This window comes from Lacerta agilis, chromosome 1, assembly GCF_009819535.1.
Source record: "Lacerta agilis isolate rLacAgi1 chromosome 1, rLacAgi1.pri, whole genome shotgun sequence".
In the NCBI taxonomy this organism is placed as follows: Eukaryota; Metazoa; Chordata; class Lepidosauria; order Squamata; family Lacertidae; genus Lacerta; species Lacerta agilis.
In genome coordinates this window covers 111,611,152-111,636,774 of record NC_046312.1, presented here as the reverse complement: position 1 = coordinate 111,636,774, position 25,623 = coordinate 111,611,152, and the positions used below count along the sequence as shown (strand labels likewise).

Sequence of the window (25,623 nt, the reverse complement as noted above, 5' to 3'; positions counted from 1 at the left end):
TCTCGGCCAGAAAGTTCTGCATCAGAGTATGTATGCCCAGAATAAATTGTTGAATTAGGGGCATGTATGTATAATTTAATTTATGAAGGAAGACCCCATGCCTTGCTATCACTAATAATAAGCTTATGTAATGAAGTAAACACACACGCCTTAGTTACTTCTGTTGTCTCCCCCCATGTTAAAATATTGATTGTAACACACTTGGGACCAGGGACCTGTTCCATTGTGTTTTGTAAAATAATGTGCTATGGATGGCATTAATTAACAATGTATCAACTCTAATGCAAATAGAATGTAACTTTGGGGCATAAATAACATGCACATAAGCAACTCAAGCCTAATTGGAGATGCCATAAAATACCTTCAACAATAAGTTTCGCTGTAGAGGTCTTTTCTTTATTTCCCAGTTTCAGTACACAAGTGTATTCCCCAGCGTCTGAAAGCTGGACATCAATAATGTGGAGCTTTCTGTCTTTCCCATCAGAGAGGAACCTGTGCTTAGGACTCTCGCGGATGTTGCTGCCATCTTTCATCCAAGAGGTAATGGCAGTAGAGGGAGAGATGAGGCACTCAAAGATGGCGGAAGAGCCTATCGACTCTGCTTCTGTCAGCACTATGTCTTTAATCTCTGTAACAAACTTGAGCGGCACAGCTTTCAGCTGGTATGTGAAAGGAGGCTCATCCGGAGGTTTCTCGCCACCACTTCCTGGTCTTAATTTCCTCCTCTCAGCATCTGCTGGCGAAGGTGTCTTTTTGGCTACAAGTAATATATGTAAAAGGGATATTTTTATGAATCTCACAGTTAAAGTCAGCAGAGGTGTGATGAAAGATGACAAGTCTTAGACACAGCAGGAAAAACATGCAGTTCTTTCTGTTTAAGTGGCAACTTGTTTATCCCTAGAACATTTAAATCTATTCTATATACAAGCCAGTCAGTTCTGTTCTTTTGACATTCCAATCCCATTCTAGCATGACCAAGACACAAAATGCAAGGCATGGCTGTGGCATGTAGAAGCCCATCTTGGTCCTTTGTGGTTCCTACAGACAAAGTATTGTTCTGTCCAAAGAACAAAACACTTCATACCTCCTTTCTTTAATTGGATTGCAATATTTGTCTACCCACCCAACCACCCACCCCCACCAATCCACCCACCCCCACCCCACCCCCACTCCGTCTACTTATTGAAGTCCAGGAATATTACATAAAAACTGATACAATTATTTTAGATTTTTATGTGATCCTGTTAATTTAGGCATGCTAAAACCAATCTCTTGTTTTAAGTACCATTTTCACTTTGGGGAAATGGCTACATGAAAACATGGGGTGGCATTCAGCTACCTTTTTCTCTGATAGACCCAGTAAATTTCATGGACATGACTAAGTTAGGTCTACAGTCAAACCTCAGTTCCCAAATGCCTCCGTGTTGGAATGTTTCAGCTCCCGAACGCCGAAAACCCAGAAGTAACTGTTCTGGTTTTCAAACAATTTTCGGAATCTGAACATATTGGTCTGCGCCTTCCGTTATGAGTTTCCATATTGTATTTAGGTTTCCGCTTTCAGTTTTCAGTTGCCAAACATTTCTCAAGTCAAATGGTCTTCTGGAATGGATTACATTCGACAACTGAGGTTTGACTGTATTACCAGTAATTTCAATAGGTCTCTACTTTGAGTAAAATTTAGCATACTACCACCTAGGTTCTCTGAAAGAAGAGACACTACTCATTGTAAAAATGTTAACTACAAAGGGTGTGTGTCATTGCCATTCATTTATCAAATGACTCACAAGTTTATTCTAGATAGTCAGTTATTTGGTAGTTCATAGCATAAATACTGGGACTGTTGATCACAGTTACTATATATTTAAGGAGGCTGGGGGCAGTTTTCCATTTTATAATCTCCCTTACCTTTAATAGGAAGTTTAGGCTTGCCAGCTTCCTCCTTTGGTGTAGTTTTAGGCTCTGACATAAAACAGCAACAGCAGTATTAGATAATGAAGTCCAGTTTAAACTATCTATCTATCTATCTATCTATCTATCTGCTATTATTTCCTCAAAGTGTAGCTTCTTCTTGCATTTATTTTACTTCTGAGAAGTTGTGCATATTCAAATGAATGAATGAATGGTTTAATTCAGCCTCATTTCCCTCCCTTGTGGTAATGGTCTTGTCATGCTCTTGGACCCTCAAGCCCTCCCACTAAGTGTACCCATTTCCCCATCTGCTATCATTGAGTCCTGGGTAAAAGGTGTGTGGCAGAGACTGTATCGGGGTTATACATGTGTATGTTATATAGGACAGTGTCCATTCAAGGTTTGGGCCCCAGATGTTGTTGCACTACAACTCCCCTCACCATCGATTAAGGAGGCTGGAAGTTGTAGTCCAACCACATCTGAAGACTTGAGGTTGAAGAACACTGATAGCACAACAAGATGTGGTCCCTAAAGGTTCTTTAGTGAGTTGTGTATTGTAAATATTTTTGTTAGTAAGAACATTTAAACTCTCTCATGACTGCTGTGCTCATGATTACTCATACAAAAGTTCATAGAATTGTGATACAACCCTGCTCTTGAATATATTATAGAATAGTAATATAGTCCCACCCTTGAATATATTACTGAAGTAATAGTCATACCTGCTTTCTTTCCAACCACTGGTGTTGTTAAAGGAGCTGCTTCAGGTTTGGGTTCTGCGGGGGGCTTAGGAGATTTTAGGGCTGTAGAAAAAGTTTATATACATATATAATATATAATTACTGAGGTTGCAATCTTCAACACACATACTAGGAAAGCCTCACTGAGTTAAGTGGACTTACTTCTCAACAACATTGATGACCATTATACAATGGTATTTGTTGGGATGAATCTTTAACAAGCAAACTTGTTGGAATGAATCGTTAACAAGCAAAACATAAGCAGAACACTACAGAATTCTCAAATGTGATTGCATAATTTACAAATGCTAAAATGTAAGCCCACAGTCTGATAAAACAAGCACATAAGGGCATAGGGTGGGATTCAAAGAAGCTCGTATTATATTGGTGCTCCATCGATTTTATACTAACATCAGAGTTAGTATAAAATGGTCTATAATCAGTGGTTTTAAAATCTCCTACCTGTAGCAGGCTTTGGTTCAGGAATTGCGGCTGGTTTAGGTTCTGGAACTTTGAACAAAAAAATAAAAAAATAACAAGTAGGTCAATCTTTTTTTTTTTTTAACAGAACATTGCAAAACCAACAAAATGCATAAAAATAGTTGGAGACACAAACAGCACAGTTAACAGAAACCTTAAAGACATTCATATACCACTCCAGGGGAACAGAACCGGCTTGAGCCATATAAAGACAAATAAGAGGACATTTAATGAAATGACTAGGTACTGCATGAAGAATTAGGAAACAGAAGAGCACAAAGATGGGAGCATTTATAGCTGGCTTGTTTTAAAGATTAGTGCAGCTCACAGACCAATATTCAAGATCAGATGTGGTTTTAGTTGTATAAGCGATTATAAGAGCGCTACATGTTTGTACCTTTTGCTGGTTCAGGCACAGGTTTTTCTTTTTCTTCCCTTTTCTTGAAAGCTGGGATCTCAGTTTTCTTCTTTTCAACCTCCGGTACTTAAAAAAAAAATTGTTTTATGCGGAAGCTGAATTCATATATTTTGACTTCCCTGATGCATTAAACGAGTTTATCCTGAACCATGTAGCTGGTGTGATTTATTTAAAGCAAACAAGAATTAAGTTCAAAGCCTGTCAAATCACTATATGTGGCGAAGATGAACAGCTGGGACACAATAGCGATAATGAGGAAGGCAGATTGAAAATATCATTTATAGAATATAAGTCAGATGTAGCTTTCTACAAGACTTCTTACAGACAAAGTGAAGACTGAAAAGACAGAGTGTGTCGAGGGGATGGGAGAGGGAAAGTTGTTACATTACAGATTATGTCCCCAAATTTCTGAATATTCCAAATGGCTGGGATTTTTCTTTCCATGCTGAGGAACTATTCAAAATTCAGGTGGTTTACTGTTTCAGATTCAGAAAGTATTTGCGAATATGGGGATCTAAGAAGGGTCTCCTACTGCTTAACATCATGGCAATCTGATTTCCGTTGTACCTTCAGGCTTCTTAATCTTTTCAAGAGGCTTGGGTGGAGCTTTTGGTTCCTTCTCTGGCTTAGGTTCTTCCTCTGGTTTCTTAACTTCTCTTGTGACTTTAAAAGAAAAACAATTTTCTTTCAAGAACAGTGTGATGAAGAGACAAGGAACTTTATTAATAAATGACATAGGCCACCAAATAGGCTTGGTTTTACATCTGGAGAATAGTGGCCTCTTATTTCTCGAGGCTGATAAACTGATCACCACTTAAAATCTGCATGGTGTGATAATCTACAATCAAGTCTCTATTAATAAGTCCTTTTTAGAATTGCAGGTGAAATCAAAGCAACGATTACTGTATATTCAAAAGCAAAAGGAACAACAGCTTTCTTTATGTCGAGAATAACGTAGACACCTTAGAACTTCCAACTGTCTGGGAGCTTCCAGCATCAGCTATGGTTTCTAGTAGAGCTTTCTGCCTAGAATCAGCATGTCTAGAACTAGCATTTTCTTTGAACCAGAAAAGGAGATAATCTGCTTGATGAAATTGTTTATGGGCTTCTCGAGATCCTATAGTTGGATGCAGGAAGAAGCTGAAGTGGCTTGGCTATTGCAGTCAGACCTCATAATGTGACGTTATGACTGGAATATCACAGCAGTGGGGTCCTCCGGCTTTTGAAAAAAGCAACACGGCTAAATTACCTTTTTTCAAAATAATTTCTTCTCTTGGTGGTGGAGCGGCAGGCTCAGGTGTGGTTCTCCGTAGCCTCAGTCCAGGTGCTTAAAATGATATTAATTTCAGAATAAGCGCACATGCAATCATTGCCATTGAGTGCTTGATGTACAATAAGCATTTAAAACCGAAAAACTCCTATTATAAGAGAGCTATGCCTTTCAGTTCCATTTGAATAATCACAAAAAATTGAGAAATCAGCTACTTTACTTTACTTTTCTCTTTGTTAAGTTTGGTCCTCTCTTTCACAGATACTTTATTTCAGAAGGAGTTTTCCAAAAAAAAAAACAAAAAAAACCAACAACCACCACCATTTTTGTTGCTAAACTTTAATTTTTGACTTTAACTTTACAGTGGTACCTCAGTTTTCGAACATAATCCGTTCCGGAAGACCGTTCGACTTCCGAAATGTTCAGAAACCGAGGTGCAAAGGGCAGCCTGCAAAATCAATGGAGAAACTTGGGGGGGGGGGGACTCAGTGGAAGCTGTTTGACTTCTGAGGCGCATTCAAAAACGGAAGCATTTACTTCAGGGTTTTCGGTGTTCGAAAACCAAAACGTTTGGCTTCCGAGAAGATCAAAAACCGAGGTGCCACTGTATAATATTGTTAGTCATGATAGCAAGGCCATGATGAAGAAGCCACAGAATACTTCATCCGAAATGAAAGTATGCTTCAGTAAAAAGAAAAAGGGGAAAAAGTGAATCGAGTTGAACACAAAAAACCACAGGAAGTCACACATGGAAACGGAATGAAAAATATACTACTTGGTGAAATATACTATAAACTACGGTCTAGTGCTCTTTAAGATAAGAACAAGACACAAGGGTCTGTGGGCAACTTACCACATAGTGGCTGCTTGGGCTGGGGAAGGGCCTTAGGATGCATGCAGCCTGAAGACTTTACATTGCTTACTGTATCTGATCATACAATAATTTGTTTTCACTGGATCTATATATACTTAGCAGAGAGAACATCCACTTCTGTTGAAACTTTAATAGATTGTGTAGGCACAATGTTCCTTCCTGACTTAGCTAGAAAAACCCAATAATCAAGGTTTTCCCTTTGAATTTTGGGTGAAACTATTATTACAAAGTGGGGTGTGGGTGGTGCTGTGGGTTAAACCACAGAGCCTAGGTCTTGCCAATCGGAAGGTCATTGGTTTGAATCCCTGCGACGGGGTGAGCTCCTGTTGCACGGTCCCTGCTCCTGCCCACCTAGCAGTTCGAAAGCACGTCAAAGTGCAAGTAGATAAATAGGTACCACTCTAGTGGGAAGGTAAACGGCATTTCCGTGCACTGCTCTGGTTTGCCAGAAGCAGCTTTGTCATGCTGGCCACATAACCTGGAAGCTGTATGCTGGCTCCCTCGGCCATTAACGTGAGATGAGCGCCGCAACTCCAGAGTCAGACACAACTGGATCTAATGGTCAGGGGTCCCTTTACCTTTACCTTATTATTACAAAAGTGTGTGTGGTGGTGGGGGTGGAACCTTGTTTTGTGAAGAGGATCTATTTCCCTCTGTCTTGAGATGGTGGGAAAAGAACAGATTTTAAAAAAGTAAATGCAGTTCTTGTAGAACCAAATGTTACTTAGGTGGCACAATTTGAAATATTGAACTATGTTTGATCTTTTCATGATGCTGTATATCATCAGATTATTGCAAAATGTGAGATGTGGAGTAATATTTTTTATGGAACCTTAAAAAAGCTACATATAGTTGTTTGTTTTGATAATCCACTGCTGATTTTCATTAGGAAATAATAAATCTTCCTCCCTGTCTATAATGCTTTGAGTTCCATTTTCTCTATCCTTAATTCTGAATGCTAGTTATATTACATCCATGCTTGACACATGCACTTTCAAATAACAAAATACAATCCAAAGAACTATAAAACAAGTTTCACACACTCAGGGGGACTTTGGGCTTGTGAATCTCAGACAGCAAACAAACATGCCACATGTTGACTGGTGTTTGAAACTCAGGAGAGTTTCAAAAGCAGTTTGTGAGGTAACATCGTCGCCATCATTTGCTAAATTTATAACCTTTCCTTCCTTCTGAAGGAGCCCAGGGCAGCAAACACACAAAAGACAAAACAATTAATTCATCTAAAAACACCCAATACAATTCCAATACAGATGCAGACTGGGAAAGATCTCTATTTAAAAGGCTTGTTGAAAGAGGAAGATCTTCAGTAGGCACCAAAAAGACAACAGAGACATCACTTGTCTAATGTTTAATAGGACAGAATTCCAATGGGTAGGTGCCAAGACACTTAAGGCCTGATTCCTACATTATGTGAAACAAAGCTCTTGGTAAGATGGTATCTGAAGGAGGGTCTCTGTCTGCAGAGCACAGACTGACTGAATGAGTGTATAAGGATGTTTTCTACACCATGCATAAAGCCTTAGACAACAGGTAAAATTAACCCTCTGGACTGCAAACCCTAATTACAAATTAGGGGAAAAAAATGAAAACCGTGAGTAGGGACATTAGACTGAAAACCATTCAGACAACATTCAGTTAGACTTACATTAATATATTAACAGCGCAATCCTATACACACCTACTCAGAAGTAAGTTTAATCAGGCTCACTCTCAGGTAAGTGGGAATAGGATGGCAGCCTAAAGACCACACTTTCAAAGGACATTATTATGTGTCAATAGGCATTAGTTATAAAACTGGGGCTTAGTACAATTGTTAAATACTGTTGGGGTTGCTGCTGATACCTTTAAGCTGAACCTTTTCCTCCTTAACCTCCTCTTTTGGTGGGAAAGGTACACGGGGTTTGGGTTTTTCAGGTATCTTCTTCTCCGGTTCTGGTTCTTTAAATGATATTGCGGCAGATTCAGTGCAAATGTAATTATACTATATAAACCTCAGATGAAAACCATCTAATGTATCAAAGGGAATAAACTGCTTTTATAGACTCCATTCGTAAAACTCCCAGCAACGCAAGTGCAAAAATAAACAACTCAGCTGAAAATATCTGATGGCCCATGGGTTCAAGAAAGTTTTTGAAAAAGTCATTAGTAAACTTCCAAGTCAATTAAGAGGGAAAGGTCTTATAAACGAGTGTTTACATGGTCAAAGATAATGGGAATCACCAACACAGTTACAGAAAGCAATACAACATAGGAAATACACGCATACAAACACACACACAAAAATAACAAAACAAAACAATGGAACAAACACACCTAATTCTTATTCGGAAAGATGGAGATGGTACAAAAGAAAGTGGTATATTTCATTCACACTTTAGTATATACCTTCATCTGGAATTATCTCCTCTGTTTCTGGAATAGGAACAGGTACAGGTTCTTCTGGTTCAATTTCCTCTGTGACCTCTGGCTCTTTAAAGAATAGCGACAACGAAGATAAGATTGCCATTTAAAAGATCGAATGGCAAGAAGAATTGGAGACATACTGCACAAAATAGCGGGGACATTATTACAACATACACATTCACAGACAAACACACCAGTGTCACAGTGTATTTTTTTACATAAATGGATGGAAGGCCCTTAAATGGATGCTTTTGTAAACTGAAATTGCATCAGACCTTTAGGAATCCTCTGCAGCCCTCTGCACAAAGACCTTTATATTCTGCATTTGATGGGGCTTTTGAAAAGTATATGTCCAGATTATATTCACACATATTTTTAAAAAGGATTGTTGCCATCGTATTCACAGGTATTATTAATATATATATATGTGTTTTTCCCCTTCAAAGAAGTTGGGGCAGCTTTGATGGCCTGATAAGTTCCAATTCCGTACGAAGCAACTATTTGATGCAGTTGCGTTTCGTTCAAATGTCCAAGATTCTAAGCGTGGGTTTTTTCCAGGGTTAGAATTGCTTGCAGCCATTAAAGGGTGTGGCTTTAAATCCATAATAAGGTAGAAAGGCAGACTGTTAACCTTCAACAGATGGACTTCATAAAGAACAGACAGAGTCCTCTACCACCAACCACCCCGCCTTACATATACATACAGGACCACATGAAACGTAAGACCAAACAAAGCAGACATAGCAGTCTGGATAAGAATGACGTTGTGATTAATAGGGAGAGCTACCTTCTGCAGGCAGAGATTCTGGCTTTTTAGGAACAGCAAGAGGGGCCTCTTCTTCTGGCACAGTTTTCTTAGGGACTTCAGGGACTTCAAGAAAATTTAATTAGTTTTACTTTCATGTAGGTAAAACAAAGAAGGCATCAAAAGCGGAGCTGCTAAAGGTATTGAAGTTACCTATTGTGTTTGGACACAAACACTCCCTCACCCCTATCCCCACCCAAGTTAGGCTCACCCTGTCATTTATAAACATTAGTACAATTTACAAATCCAACAGCTGAGCAAGCAAGATAATGGTTTTCTCCGTGAATGATAAAAGTACCTTTTGTGGGAGGAGCTTCTGGTTTTTTAAGAGCAGCAGCTGGTTTTTTCTTTTCGGGAACACCTTTCTTGGGCTCTTCAGGCACTTTAAAGATAATATTTCTATTTTTACTTTGAGAATTATTGAAGTAAGAGGTACCAGATGTTAAGAAGAGGAACGAAGAATTGAGGACGTATCAAAAGCAAGATTAATGCTACAGACAGGTACATAGACGTACATGGTATCTAGAGACATACAGACGTCATATTATAAAATGAACACTAGGTTATTTGAGTCAAGCTAAAACTATAGGAGAGACAGTACAGAAGAAGAGAGTATTTTAAGAAGAACAAAGAAATTATCTTCTTTAGGTGCGGACATATACCTTTAGCTGGTGGCGGTTTGATTTTTTTAGCCACAGGAACTGGTACTTTCTTTTCTGGGACAGCTTTCTTGGGTACCTCAGGCACTTTAAAGATATTAGTTGGTTTGTTAAAAGACAGGGAAAAATATATCCATCAACCCACAGGCACATCAGACATCACCTTCATCCAGCTTCAAATGAATAATTCTTCCTGAATATGTATCCATTCATACATTTAAGTTTTTTTTATTTACTTGCATGTCAATTAATAATGGAAATTTCAAATTCTTGCAGGCCTAAGCAAATTGCTTTGAAGAATCAGAAAGAACCTTTCTCTCTTTCACACACCCACACACCAATGCATACACACAACAACTTTGTTTACAAGAGCAGCTTTTCGAATTGCTCAGCAGAAAGTTGGCAAAGCAACACTTGTCAACATTCTGCTTTAAGGAAGACACACTCTTTGTACTGGAATAGATTATGCCATATACCTTTTGTTGGTTTCTTAGGTACTTCTGTAGGCTCTCCAGGAGCAGCAATGACTTCTGGTTCCTCAGGAACAGCTGCAGGTGCTTCGAGTGCAAGAATGTCCTCAGACCCCTCAATGACGTATTGTTCTGGCTCTTCCATCTCATAAGCTGCAGCGCTCTCAGGTTCGCCAAAAGAAGTTATGGCCTCTATGTCTTGGTGGACGGAAACATGTTGTCGCTCTCTCTTTCCAATAAAAGTCTGCACCTCTCGTTCCTCTTCGTGCTCCTCGATCTCTTTAGCTGGTGGGCGTTCTGGTTTTTTGAACAAGGGTTCTGGCTTCTTGGGTGGTGCCACAAGCTCTGGTTTTTTAGGCACAGCTGCAGGTTTAGGCTTTTTCGTCACCACCACGTGTTCCAGTTTCTTGGGAGCAGCTTCGGGTTCAGGTTTCTTAGGTGCAGCAACAGGCTTGGGTTTCTTGGGCACAAGAGCAGGCTTAGGTTCCTCAGGAGCAGCGATGACTTGGGGTTCCTCAGGAACAGGAACAGGCTCAGGTCCTGCAAGGGAAATGATGTCCTCAGACCCCTCAATGACGTACTGTTCTGCCTCTTCCATCTCATAGGCTGAAGCACTCTCAGGTTCTCCAAAAGCAGTTATGGCCTCTATGTCTTGGTGGACGGAAACATGTTGTCGCTCTCTCTTTCCGATAAAAGTCTGCACCTCTCGTTCCTCTTCGTGCTCCTCGGTCTCTCTAGCTGGTGGGCGTTCTGGCTTTTTAAACAAGGGTTCCGGCTTCTGAGGCTCTGGTTTTTTAGGTACAGGTGCAAGTTTCGGCTTTTTAGGCACCGCAATAGGTTCTGGTTTCTTGGGCGCAGCCGCAGGTTCTGGCTTTTTAGCTACAGCAGTAGGCTTTGGCTTTTTCGGCACAATAGCAGGTTTCGTTTCTTCTGGAGCAGCAATGGCTTCTGGTTCTTCTGGGACAGCTTCGGGTCCTTCAAGTGAAATAATCTCCTCTGATTCCTCAATAAAATATTGCTCATGCTCTGTGATCTCAAAAGCCGAAGCACTCTCGGGTTCTTCAAGTGCAGCTATAGCCTCTATGTCCTGGTGGACAGAAACATGTGTTCGCTCTCTGTACCCAACAATCGTTTGCACCTCTCGTTCTTCTTCATATTCCAAGGTCTCTTTAGCAGGTGGGCGTTCTGGTTTTTTAAGTACAGCCTTTGGCGGTTTTGGCACGGCTGCAGCTTCTGGTTTCTTAGGGACAATGGTAGGCTTGGGTTTCTTAGGCACAACAGCAGGTTCACGTTCTTTGGCAACAACAGTGACAACTTCTTCTTCAAACTCAACAGTGACTTTTTCTTCTTCATAAACACTAATGGTCTCTCGTTCTTCAGACACAGCAAAGCGTTCTGGTTCTTTAGGTAAAAGAAGAGTTACTTTTTAAACTAGCACAGTTTTCCGAAGTACTTTGGGTGCTTAAAAGAGATTAGTTTTACTTTTAAGAAGGGGCAAAAGATATGTAGCTAATATGACGAAGAAGATTGAAACATAATGCACAATTATAACAAAATCAGCAATTGTGTGTTTGCATACTAGGACACAGAGAAAGCAGTCATGATGAAGTTCAGCACAGCTAAGCACTTTTTCTCTCACACACTGGACTGAACCAACAGTATTGTTTACAAATGAAATTTTAAGCAACGGAGCACAGACAGAACAAGAATCTCCCAGATACCTGCTTTAAACATCTGCATAAAAACCACATTCTTTATAATTGGATTAATGCTGAAATGTACCTTTAACAGGAGGAGCTTCTGGTTCCTTAAGTACAGGCTTTTTAAGCACAGGAGTTGGTTCTTTCTCTTCGGCGACAGCCTTCTTGGGCACTTCCGGCACTTTAAAGATATTAGTTAATGCTTACTATTGGATTTTGAAAGCACAATGAAATGTAAAAGACGGGAAAATGTCTTGAGATGTAAGGTGAGGGGGCATGCATGCTTTTGTCCCCAGAATCTTGTACCAACAAACTACCATGAAGTACAATCCACTTGTACCACCAGTAGAACTATGAGGATGGAGATGCTAGGCACATAAAGCTACTCAAAAGATTGCATGACATAGACTCATAAGGATATCCAAAAGATGATCAATGATCAAGAGAGTAAGAAAAGGATGGTTTTTGCTTCAAGATTTGATCAGATATAATATATACCTTTAGGTGTTGGTGGTTCTTTCTTTTTGAGTGTAGGGACCTTCTCTTCAGGCACAGGTTTCTTGGGCACCTCTGGCACTTTAAAGATATTTGTTTGTTTTACTATTATTAATTCTAAAAGCAACGTGCAAGATAACGAGATCAAGATACCACGAGACACAAAACACGACGATATACAACATTATCTACTACATAACATTGAAAATTGATCTCAGCCTCTCACTTTTCTCTTTCATTAAAACAATCACTAATTCAGACAATGCAGATAGAAAACAAGGGTATCAAATACAAACAAAGAAAATGCATTTACAACCCCACTGTGACAAGACAGTATTACATCCCCACTCCTCATAAACAGTAAATCTGTAAAAAGATTGGAGTGGTTTTAGCCTTGGTTATATTTACTCTATTACTGATGACTATATATGAACTGGGTATTTAGTGTCAAACTGAATGCAATATTTTATAAATATTTTCTACTGGGCCATCATATATTCCTAAGGTGTTTTCCTTAATTCTCAAAACCCAATGATATACTCAAACTGCTGGTAAAATCCAAGTACATATTAATACCTGTAGGATGTTCACATTAACATCCAATGACTTTAATGGATAATGAATAAGTTTATGACTTTGACAAGAATTTTGCCACCTTATTGGAAGATGAAACAACAAAACTGGAAGTTTACATCTCTTCTTTGAACTGTTGATATTTTGATTTATTATTGACATGCATTGCCAAGGCATACCACCAACTTCTTTGTGACCCACCAAGCTCAATGCAACCTAAATGTGACTGGCAGCTCATAAACCTCTGGCTTTTCTTACTCAATGTGATCAAAAAGACTATAAAAATGTATCTCTTTGATACGCATTTGGATTACAGGTCACTTTGTGCTTAATCCTTCCATTGAAATTAATGGGACATGCATAAACTTCCTGCTCATGTTTAGTCAGAAGTAAGTCCCATGGTGTGCAATGAGCTTTTCTCTCAGATGTGTGCATAGGACTGTAGCCTTAAAAGTGCTCAGCTTCATCCGGATTGTGTCCAATAAATGCCACATTTCAGTGGGAAGTAATAAATGAAGGAAGAAGAAGAGTTTGGATTTGATATCCCGCTTTATCACTATCCAAAGAAGTCTCAAAGCGGCTAACATTCTCCTTTCCCTTCCTCCCCCACAACAAACACTCTGTGAGGTGAGTGGGGCTGAGAGACTTCAGAGAAGTGTGACTAGCCCAAGGTCATCCAGCAGCTGCATGTGGAGGAGTGGGGACACGAACCCAATCCTGCTCCAATTAAAACCCATGGGAGTTTTACCACTGATTCTATATAAGCAGCACTGTACCCAAATATTTTGGCTATGATTATTTCAGAATTGACAAATACCTTTAGCAGGAGAAGGTTCTGGTTTCTTTGGTACTTTTTCTTCTGGGACAATTTTCTTGGGCACTTCAGGCACTTAAAAGATATTAGTTTTGAATGTGTGATTGTCAAAGATATAAAAGATTTGAAAACAATAAACACAAAACTTGAAAACAGTGACAAAAACGATATTCAAATATAATTTTATCCTCCTCTCCACAAATGCAGACAGTATATTTTCTCTATTTTCATGCTATATCCCTGGTTTGTTTTTGTTTTTGCTTTGTTAAATGAGCGCTCCTTCCCTTTCCTGAGAAGTTATGCAGATCTGTAAAGTGTGGCAGTTTAATTGCCATCCTATTTCTTTGTCCTTCTGTTAAATTATCACAATCAATGGAAGATGAGCATAGTATTAGTAAGGGATGGAGATTCTTCCTGGTACATTCTCATTTGAATTTTCCTTAAGTATATGATCTACACAGTTTATTTTTCAGTAAATTTCTGCTGCCAGGGTTGCTGAAAGTAAATAGGTCAACAGCCTGGATGGCAGATCACTCACCAGGAGCTAAGAGTAAGCTAATAAAGAAATTGTTTTATAAAATAGGCTGAAAGCCTTCTGGATATCTCACATGAAGAAGACATGTTGTACATCCTAAGGGAAAACAAGGAACACAAAGTACAACATACACATCAGAATAAGAAGATGCCTCCATGTGACCACAATAAAGTTGATATGTACCTTTAGCTGGTGGGGCTTCTGGTTCGGGCGGTTTCTTTTCTGGAACGACTTTCTTGGGAACTTCTGGCACTTTAAAAGACATTGGTCACTTTTAATGTCCGATTTATTCATTTAATTTCATGAGAAATTTTTACACACTGCTTGATTGTAAAAATAAAGTAAAATAAAAAATAAATCCTCAAAGGGGTTTACAAAAAAAAGATAATACAATTATCGATAAGAAGAATTAACAACAGTAATTTAAGACTTTTGAAAAGGTTAAAAAAACAACAAACAGATTAAAACATGCACCAGCTTTCTAAATGTAGAAGATACGGGCAAAACGCAAGAGAAAAACGGTTTCTACAAGAAACTCAAGTTGCACTCCTTAGATCTGTTCACAGAATCGAGTGAACAGATTTGAACTTAAACAGTAGAAGGAAATCCCAGGAGGTGTCGAATTCGAAAGAACTAAACATGCAAAACAATAAGAATATAAATATCCCCAAGATGCTAAGATATACCTTTTGGTGCTGGAGGTTCAGGCTTTTTCACAGGTACTTTTTCTTCTGGGATTTTCTTTGGCACCTCAGGAACTTCAAAGATAGTAAATTGTTTTAAGTCTTGGGCTTCAGTGATGTATGCCAGTAATTAACAAGAGCAAACAAGGGGAAGGGAAACCAACATAAAGGGCTATCTCCCCCCCCCCTAAAATACATGTGGACACATATTACATATGACTACATTATGAGAAGTCATCTCAGAAGGAAAATAAGACTATTAAACGTACTTTCACAAATATTCAGTTATATGAAAATAATGTTACATTTATAAAACAAATCTGAAGTTCTTTGTGGCATTTCTGGTTATGACATGTACCTTTAGCAGCAGGAGGCTCTGGTTTTTTAGGCTCGGGAACCTTTGCTTTTTCCTCAGGGACCACTTTCTTGGGTATTTCCGGAACTTGAAGGGAAAATAATTTCATTTAAGAATGCAAATATCAAAGAATGTGCAGAAGATACTAAGGACACATGAAAGTCGTAAAACACAGAACTTCGAAAATAAGGACAAAACTGGAGAGAACTGGTATGACACAATTAAGCTGTACAGAAGTAAGCCTCCTGTCTTTCTTTACGGAGCACACAGTAGAAACACACAGATGGAAATCAATATTTTCCTGTCTCTCCCCTAGATAAAGGTTAAATATTCCTCCCAAGAGCAAGCAAAGCTGTTTCATACGTTATAAGCAATACACACCTTTAGCAGGTGGAGCTTCCGGTTTCTTAGGCACTTCAGCTGGTACTTTCTTTTCCGGAACAACTTTCTTTGGCACCTCAGGCACTTGAAAACATTAATATATATATATTTTATAACAAGTCATTTAAGAAACATAGACAGTTGCAAACACACACACACAACCCCAACATTAAATAGCAGCACAGATCCATCATTTCAGTTCATAATCCCCACATGTTGTTCTTAATGCAGTGATGACCACCAAACTGGTTGGCCTTCAAAGGGGTTCATGGGCGAACAAGGCTACCAGTGGCTACTAGTCATTATGGTTGCGTATTACTTCCAGTATAGGAGGAGTATGCTCCTCAAAACCAGTTTCTGGGAAATCACAAGTGAGGAGAGTGCTGTAGTGCCCGTGTTCTGCTTGTGGACTTCCCATTGGCATCTATTTAGTTGGGCGCTGTGACAGCCATGTGCTAGATTAGATGGGTTTTTGGTCTCTTCTTGTGTTCACCCAAATATATTTAGGTATTGCAGATATACAGTATGCTAACACCAACAGACTTCAGTTTCAAAAATGTGTACTACTCAGTGCTATTTTTCTAGAAAAAGAGGTGCTGGGCCTTGTTCCTTTAGAATGGCAATGGCGCCCACCTGAGAGGTGCCAGAACTGATTTCCGGCGAGTTCCGGCTGAAAAAAGCCCTGGCAGTACTAACTTGTCATTCTTTCTTTTAAAAATGAGGCCTACCTTTGGCAGGTGGAGGTTCTGGCTTCTTTGGCACAGCCACTGGAGCTTTTTCTTCTGGGACAGGTTTCTTTGGTACCTCAGGCACTGAATAAGATTAGCTTGTGTTAATGCCATGTATTCCAAAGGTGGCATATGTTAATCCTGTCACAGAATGGTAGCAGGTGGACACGATCTGGTATCAATTATGTCTAGCTTCACTAATGTGAACTTAAACACGTACAGTGGTACCTTGGTTCTCGAATAGCTTAGTTGTCAAACAAATCAGCTCCCGAACACCACAAACGTCCGACGCAGCTTCCGCTTGCATGCAGGAAGCTCCTGCAGCCAATTGGAAGCTGTGTCTTGGTTTTCAAAGGGTTTCGGGAGTCGAACGGAATGGATCAAGTTTGAGAACCAAGGTACTACTGTGTACCATATATACAACATGACTAATAAGTGCTATTGTTGCTGCCATGTATTCTATGTGAAGAATAATGACAAGGAAGTATGAAAGGAATGAAGTGTAGACACTAAAAGAACAGTAAGGAACTGACGGGATGGGAGCATCTTATTTGTTGATTACATGAAATGCACACACCTTTAGCTGGTGGCACCTCTGGCTTTTTAGGCACAACTTTCTCTTCCGGTACACGTTTCTTTGGTACCTCAGGCACTGTTAAAGGAAGAGTATGGATTTTGCTTACTCTTTGGTGCAGGATGACACACGTACCTTCTAAGACACAAATGCAAACTGAGGCTGTAGTCTAAACTCAACTCACACTAGGAAGTAAGTCCCACTGAATATTAACAAGTGGCAACATTGCTCAGCTTAAGGCTGTAATCCTAGGTCCAGTTATGTTCGGATCCCATTGAACGCAGCAGCAGCAGCAGCTACTTCTGTGATTTGGCTGCACTGACCATCATCTAACACACAAGGATTTGTCTTTGAAGGCTCTCATCTGAAATGTGCCATCTCTCTGAGACTAGGTGGGCGATGACTGAGGTAGGGGCCTTCTTGTGGAACTATTTCCCAAGGGAGGCTCACCTAGCATGCAGTCTTTTTTGCCATCCTTGTTATTAACACCATCATTAACATTTATTCATTTAAAAAAATAAATAATTTTTTTAAACATAATTTAAATAGAAAGTAATAGTAAGGAAGAAAGCACAGCATTGACAAACCAGTAACAGAACAGTAAATAATTAAGCAGTTAACTATTTAACAACTGACACTACAATAAATTAATTTCAATAATAATTTAAAAAAGGAAATATAATGATTTGAAATAAAGTTATATTAGATGGGGATGTTTAAATAATAATATTCAATTTATATCCTTTATCTGTAATGTATAATTTTTAATTTGAAATTTAACGGAAACCATAATTATATATTCTCATAAGATCTTTTGATGCCACCCTATTTATTTCACCTGCCTGTTCACTGTTGAGGAAACGGTCTTAGTGATGCTAGTCTTATCTGCTGTTTGATCTTTTATATTGCTTTCTTATTTTTATGGTGACCTGCTCTAGAAATATTGATATTAAAGGCTGGCTGTGGATCTACAAACAAGCAAACAAATCATATTAGCTTAAAGGAGAACGTTTCTGCCACCTTTGGTATCCAAATACCACACTTGATATAGTCTACTGAAGTGAAGAACACATGGCGTTTAGAGATGATAATGTGTAGTATTAAAAAAAGTAATATGAATTTAAAATAATAAGATATACACTGGCCTGGTTCATGTGACACAGTCAGCTAAGCTATGGCTTACCAGAATTGTGCAAAAGTGCAGGCTTTCAATCAGCAGCTTGCAACCACTTTGCTCCTCCACAGTCTTTTTTTTAGTATTTCACTGTGCTGAGCTCAATCAAAGTTTAGTTTAGTGTATTGCCGGAGCCCAGACTCACTGTTAAGTGGTCTGCTCACTAACCACGAGCTGTAGCTGAGGTTTGTTCTTACCATGTCATGCAAACCAGGCCCATGCTTATCCTCCTGGACTAGCCCTAACCCCACTGCTGCTTTCTGTCGAACGGGATGTTACCTTTAGCTGGCGGTGCTTCTGGAACAGCAGCTGGCACCTTCTTTTCCGGGACAACTTTTGTGGGTACCTCAGGCACTTTAAAAGAAACAGCATCATTTTCTGTTACGTTTCAGTTTGTTAAAATGTAGGCAAAAGTGTCAGGAATAAAGAGGCGCCTTCAGAGGAATATCAAGAAGGTTAGTGGTAAATATTAAGCGGTCACAGTTCAGGGGACAAGTAAGTTCCATTGAAATCGGTGGGGTTTTGTATCCATAACTCTCTGAATTGTAACCAAAACCTATCTGAACGTTTCCTATTAAGAAATGAAGTCAGTTTTTAGAATAAGAATAAGAACTGAATGCAGAATTATAAACGGGGGTGGGGGTGGGGGAAGCGAACCCATAACCCATTTATTTTTCTTTTGGTCAGAATGAATGGCACCAAGACTGAGGTATATACCTTTAGCAGGTGGAGGCTCTGGTTTTTTAGGCACTGCAACAGGTATTTTCTCTTCTGGCACAGCCTTCTTGGGCATCTCGGGAACTTTAAAGATATTAGTACATTTTACTTTGAAGAACTGAAAAGGGTTTGTAACACGGCATGAAGAAGTGAAACAGATTTATTCCCAACAGACAGAACATGACGCACGGACATAGAATGACATGGACAATATTGGCATTAAAATCACACTGGTGGGTATTCAGTTGAAAGCAAGAGGCTCCCCTTTACATTGTATAGACATAGACCTTTTCTCAAAACATCTATAGTTGGCGTATGAACAAGCACCACAACGTCAATTGTTGTTGAATATTAGCTGTCTAGGTGGCAAATCTGAACAAGTCATTCAAGTGACTGAAGAGAAGGCACTAGGATAAAAACTCCCTTCTATACAGGTCCTTTATTCATATATATAAGTAGTTATCTTTTATGGGCTGATGGAAGCGGTTGAACGCAACTGAACATTTGAAAGATTTCAAAACACCTGCTGATATATCTGTTTTGTAAGATTACTCCCACTGCTGCTACCTTCCTGACAGTGGTTTGGGTATGTTTATCATCATCATCATCATCATTGTTGTTATTGTTATTAATTATTATTAATTATTACCATAATTAGCATTTCCCCTTTCATCCTGGCATCTGACCTCATGTTTTATGATGTACAGTATTGTGTCGTATTTGTTTATAAAGGGAAAGATGCCTATGCATCAAGATAAGAATACAGCTGCAAATGATATTCCTATTTCTGCAGAAATCAGCATGGGGACTTTTTAGGACACAAGATTATCAGAAAACAAGAAGAGATAACTTCTTTTTTTACTTTCTTTCTTACCCAGCAGAGCTTCTGTTGTTGTTGTTTTTTGCTTTTTGTCAGCACTTTCTAGAACAAGTTTCTTGGATAAACCAGATACTTCAATAAAGATATTAGATTGTGTTAATTGTACGAACTGAAGAAGCCACAATAAAGATAAATAACAGCAAGACCTTAAAGACTTGACACCAAACATTGACATTAATTTGGCACATTCACATATACGTATGACAAGAAAAGTCGCCGCTACAAAATTTATAAACTAACATGAAACAAAGAAGATTTCCCGCCCACATACAAGACAAACATTTCTTAAGCCAAGAGTGTCTTTTCCCTTTGGGAATGACGTCTACCTTTTAATGGTGGAGGCTCTGTTGCAGGCACAGCGTAAGGCTCTTGTTTTTTAGGTTTAGCAACCATCACAATCTCTTCTGGTATTTGAGCCTCTGCTGCTTCAAGCACAACAGCAGGCTCTGGTTTTCTGGGTTTGGAAACAGCTGCCTTTTCCTCTGGCTCTTGCCACCCAACTGTTTCGGGCACCACTGTAGGTTCTGGCTCCCTGGATTTTGCTCTCTTTTCTTCTTCCACTTCAGGCTTTGCTGTTTCAAGCACCATGGCAACTTCCGGTTCTCTGGGTTTGGTGGCAGCCGTCTTCTGTTTTGCCACTGGAAGCTTTACTGTTTTAGGCACTGCAATAAGTTCTGTTTTTTTAGGTTTAGCAGCGGCTACCTCCTTTTCTGGCACACGAGGTCCTGCTGACTCAAGAACAGCAATAGGTTTCGGTTTCTCAGGTTCAACAATATCTATCTCTTCTTCCAGCTCAGGCTCTGCCGTCTGAGGCATGGCAATGAATTCCAGTTTTCTGGGTTTGGCAACAGCCGTCTTGTCTTCTGGCATGTAAGGCTCTGCTGTTTTAGGCACCACACCAAGCTCTGTTTTTTCAGGTTTAGCAATGGTTGCCTTCTTTTCTTCCTCTTCAGGCCCTTCTATGTCAGGCACCAAAGCAGGTTGTGATTTTCTGGGTTTGGTGACAGCTATCTTCTGTTTTGGTGCACGAGGCTCAGACACCAGAGGCTCTGTTTCCTTAGGTTTAGCAACAGCTGCTTTCTTTTCTGGCACATGAAGTTCAACTCCCTCAAGAACTGAGGTGGGTTTTGGTTTCTTGAGTTCAGCAATACCTATCTCCTCTTCTTCCACTTCAGGCTGTACCACCTGAGCCATGACAATGGATTCTGGTTTTCTGGGTTTGGAGACAACCATCTGCTCTTCTAGCATTTCAAGCTCTTCTGTTTCAGGCTCCACAACAGGTCCTGGTTTTCTGGGTTCAGTGACAGCTATCTTCTGTTTTGGCACTGGAGGCTCCACTATTTTAGAAACCATAATAGGTTCTGGTTTTTTAGGTTTAGCAACAGCTGCCTTCTTTTTTGGTACATGAGGTTCTACTGTCTCAAGAACTACAACAGATTCCTCAGGTTCAGCGATATCTATCTCCTCTTCTTCCATTTCAGGCTCTACTGTTTGAGGAAACCCGACAGGTTCTGGTTTCCTAGGTTCAGAGACAGCCATCTGGTCTTCTCGCACTGGAAGCACTGTTGTTTTAGGAACCACACCAGGTTTTGTTTTTTTAGGTTTAGCAACGAATAGCTTCTTTTCTGGCACCTCGGGCTCTTCTGTTTCAAGCTCCACAAGAGGTTCTGGTTTTCTGGGTTTGGCAACAGCTGTCTCCTGTTTTGACTCTACTGTTTTAAGCATCACAACAGGCTCTGGTTTTTTAGGTTTAGCAACGACTTTCTTCTTTTCTGGCACATGAGGTTCGACTGCCTCATAAGCTGCAACAGGTATGGGTTCCTCTGGTTCAGCAATATATATCTCCTCTTCTTGCACTTCAGGCTCCACAAGGGGTTGTGGTTTTCTGGGTTTGGCAACAAGTGGCTTCTGTTTTGGCACCTCAGGCTCGGCTGGCTTTGATACAGCAATAGATTCTGGTTTTGTGGATTTACGAGCAACTGCCTTCCTTTCTGGTGTTTGAGGCTGCGTTATTTGAGATACTTCAGTAAGTTCCGCTTCCTTATGTACGGAAACTAATTCTGTTTTTTCATGCTTTGCAATGGATATCTTCTCTTCTGTCACTCCTTTTCTGGGCACCTCAGACACTTTAAATAAAATCAATTCCCTTGTAAGAATTTTTAAACCACAAAATGCAAATAGTAGCATCAAACTGTGCAAGAGAGGAAATAATGAAAATATGTCACTTTTGTGACTTTGGTAGCTTTACGTTTTCCTCGAAGAGAGAATGTACCTTTGGCAGGTGCAACCTCACGTTTCCTAGGAATGGCAGCAGGATACCGTTCTTCCATTTCTTCTAGAAGCATTTCCTCATATGTTTCTGTATCTTAAAGATATTAGTTTTCTTTGAGACATGCAAAATCATACTTGTAAAAAGCACAGGACAAAAAAAGACATAACCAAAGACTATGACCAACAAACAGAGAGAGAGAGCCCAGCCGTATTTATTGTGGAATAAACTTATACTTTTCATTTAGTCACAGAAGCAGGCCCTCTTCAGGGTTAAATAATTCGAACCTTTTGCTCTGCTAATTAGAGATGCTCAGGCTGAAACCAGATAGGAGTGCAGCACAATTATTTGCTTAAATCTAGGTTTGCTACAATCACATATAAAGTAGGGTGCCTGTTGTTAACAGCAAAGGGGGTGGAGGAGTGAAAGGTTCTGAAATATGCCCCTTCTGCACTCCATAAGTCCCTAAACATTTTTTGCTGGAACTCCTTTTTACCCCACCTGGGCTCTAATGCCAGAAGTGAGCCTAGCTGGGAGAAGAGCTCCTAAAGTGATGGACTACAATGAGGCAAACCACAGGAGTTCCCTATATCCATGTGTCCTTTTTGGTCCTTTAATAGGTTCCACTTCCTGCATTATACATGATTTGTCACATTCGGGTCAAGCTAAGGCTGCTTACACAATGTACATTTAAAGCATCCCTGCTAAAGAATCCCGAGAACTGAGGTTTACCCTTCACAGACCTACAATTCCCAGAACACTTAACAAACTGCAGTTCCAAGGATTCTTGGGTGGGTGGGTGGGTGGGCATGCTTTAAATGTGTTTTGAGGTCTTCTCCTATCACATCTGCTTTGAACCTCAGTGGATGACCAATCTGTCTTTCAGCTGGAGAAGATAAGGTACTTCCTTCCAAGCATAATAAAACATGTTGGAGCTAATAGGGTAAACAGGATATAGTTGTAAGCCTTGTTCCATGCCCAATAAGAACGGGACACCTTTGCCAGTGGTGCTGTGGCCCATAGATTGCAGCAAAACACTGGGTAAGGTTCCCCCCAGTATCTTGTTTGTGTAATGAGTTCATGGGAAAAGCTGTCCCATGAGCCCTTGCAAAGGGGAGAGGAAAGCCTATATAAGACTGCGCACCCCTGGAGCTCAGGGCCATTTTGCCTAGAGAGCTTTCTGCCAGTCCACCCTTGGGTTAGAGCCTTCACTGGGCAATTTTGGGTTGCTCAGGGCTGTTAAGGATTTTCTCTCTCTCTCTGAACCTGACTGGCACTTGGTTGGGGTTTTTTCACCTTTCCCTCAATGAAATTGTGGCCTTTCTTTGTTAGGGAGAGGAATGTTGTTTGTATGGGAGTGGAAATGGCACTGGGCAAGATCAACGTAAGGGGCCTGAGGAGAGAATTGACCACATCACCCCCAAGTTTGGTGTCAGGGTATCTGCCTGATCGGAATCTGCACCCTGGTTGCCCAGTGAGACCTTCCTTGCTTGGCTTGCACCATGACAAGGTTCAACACTGGCCAACTCCCATGGAACAGGTTTGGACCGTGCCAAACTCAGTGGATTCATTCCATCAACATGGTGCTTGTAGAATAAGGAACTGATCCTGGGACCCAATGCCATGCCAACCCTTACCCTGCCTGTTGCTATCAATAAGAATAGGGCCTGATTTTATCACCATTGGTGATTGGTCTGGTTATTGGTGATTGGTCTGGTTATTTTTTCTGCTCTCATGGGTGACATAATCTGTCCACCAGGGCAAGTTAAGGCTCACCCATCAACTGAGCACAAGTCATGCTTTTATGGTTAGCCTCACTAGTTATAAAGTTTGGTCCCACTGAAGCCAGTTGGTCTAATCTAATTAAAATCTGAAGTGCTCCACCTTTCTGGTTTCTAGTTATTCCAATCTTCAGTTAATTTCTGAAAAAAAGTTTTTCATTGCTACTGAACTGTTCTATCATTAACTGGATCTTATGCTATTTTCTTTTTCACCCAAGTTTTCATTTTTCTCCCTTAATGCTTTATGAAAATGGTTTTTATTAGGCTACATCTGAGACACACGAAAGGCAGCCTAAATCATTTCTAAACCTTGAAACAATTCCCCATGTGTGTGTATTGCTGTATTTGAAAATGAATTTACTTAAAGTCTATCCAATTAGTAATGTGAATGGCCAATCAAATGGCCATAAACACCTTTTGTATACATGACAACCTGGGCTTGGGCTCTGTAACATAAAGCAATGACAAGTTAGAAGACTTTTAGATTAAACATTCTAATTAAAGGATTATGTACCTTCATAGTGTGTAGCTTCTTTCCTAGATACTTGAACTGTTACTTGTTCCTCCGAAATGGCTTTCTTTCGTATCACAGGCACTTTAAAGATATTAGTTTGTGGCAGGAAATTAAAAAAATAATAATTGTGAAACACAAAGAAACAGACAAACTAAATAAACGGTTATTGACGTTGGCACACAACACCCCGGAATTTATAACAATGAGCTATTATGGCATGTTTAAATGCCTTGAAATTTGCTAATTCATTATCATTTTCACCGAGTTGCTGATGTACCTTTAGCTGCCGGAGGTTCCAGTTCTTTTGAGACCAATGGAGTAGGAATCATTTCTTGTGAAGCAGCCTTTTCTCGAATCTCAGGTGCTTTAAAGATATTAGTCTTTTTTTAGAAACGTGGGCATTTTAAAATAAGAGGTTATTGCAGACCACAGACAAAACAACAGGACACACACACACATATTTCAAAGATCTTGGAAGAATTTGACACGTATCTTCCACGATAGAATTACAGTGACAAAACATTTCCTTATGGCCAATTGAGCCTTCTGCATTCGTCTCTGCTTTGCAAGAGCGGTGATTCTAGATGAAAAGCAATATTCCTATTCCTATTCAGATTTCTAGTACAGGTGATCTGAATTTTATCCCATTTAATTATTCCCCCTAAAATCACATGGAATAATTTGTAATTAATTTGGCAAGAAATTAGCCTACATTGCACAAAACACTGAATTATATAAGAGAATAGCAGGTGGGGAAATAAAATGGCGAAATGTCTCATTTCATTGCAGTTGTAACTAGAGGTGTGTTACCTTTGATGGGTGGTGCCTCTTCTTTAGGTAGAGGAGTAGGTTTCTTCTTCTCTGGCACAGCTTTCTTTGCCGCTGGAGGCACTTTAAAGATATTAGTTTATTTTTTAGTATGTATACAATTATGTCACACGTAAGACAAAAATTAACAGACCAACAAAGGGCCTGGATAATACAATGGTAGTTGCTTGTTTTTGGAAGTTAGCGGAAGAGGTGGTGTATGTACCTTTAATGGGCAGAGCTTTCTGTTTTATAGGAACACCAATGGGAGCCATTTCTTCTGGGACAGCTTCCTCTTCCAGTTCAAGCACTTTAAAGATATTAGTATATTTCAGACGTTTCAAAAGGACACGCAAAGGACAGGTTAGAAAGGGGGGGGGGGGAACAGCACACAGTGAAGACCAGCAGATCAAGGAAACAAACGAAGTTAAAACAAGAATAATCCTAAAGCTAAAGAAGCACAACTCATTTACGATTTGCTCTCTGACATCTATGTTGCTTCCTTTGGCTTTTAAAAGTGAAATTGCTAACAGCAGAAACGGTGGTTTTTGCCACAGCAGCTGCATTACTATGCTCTTCTTGACACAGTGACAAC

General features: G+C 39.8%; 1 protein-coding gene across 1 annotated transcript in view; it reads right to left on the bottom strand.

Moving 5' to 3' along the window:
- TTN (titin) overlaps positions 1–25,623 on the bottom strand; it is a 286,732-nt gene that overhangs the window by 115,840 nt on the left and 145,269 nt on the right. Inside the window, 11 exon segments of the mRNA XM_033167307.1 lie at positions 362–757; positions 1,906–1,959; positions 2,631–2,711; positions 3,111–3,158; positions 3,526–3,612; positions 4,114–4,209; positions 15,585–15,668; positions 16,313–16,396; positions 16,890–16,964; positions 18,340–18,414; positions 18,778–18,861. Coding sequence (XP_033023198.1) covers positions 362–757; positions 1,906–1,959; positions 2,631–2,711; positions 3,111–3,158; positions 3,526–3,612; positions 4,114–4,209; positions 15,585–15,668; positions 16,313–16,396; positions 16,890–16,964; positions 18,340–18,414; positions 18,778–18,861 — 1,164 coding nt within the window.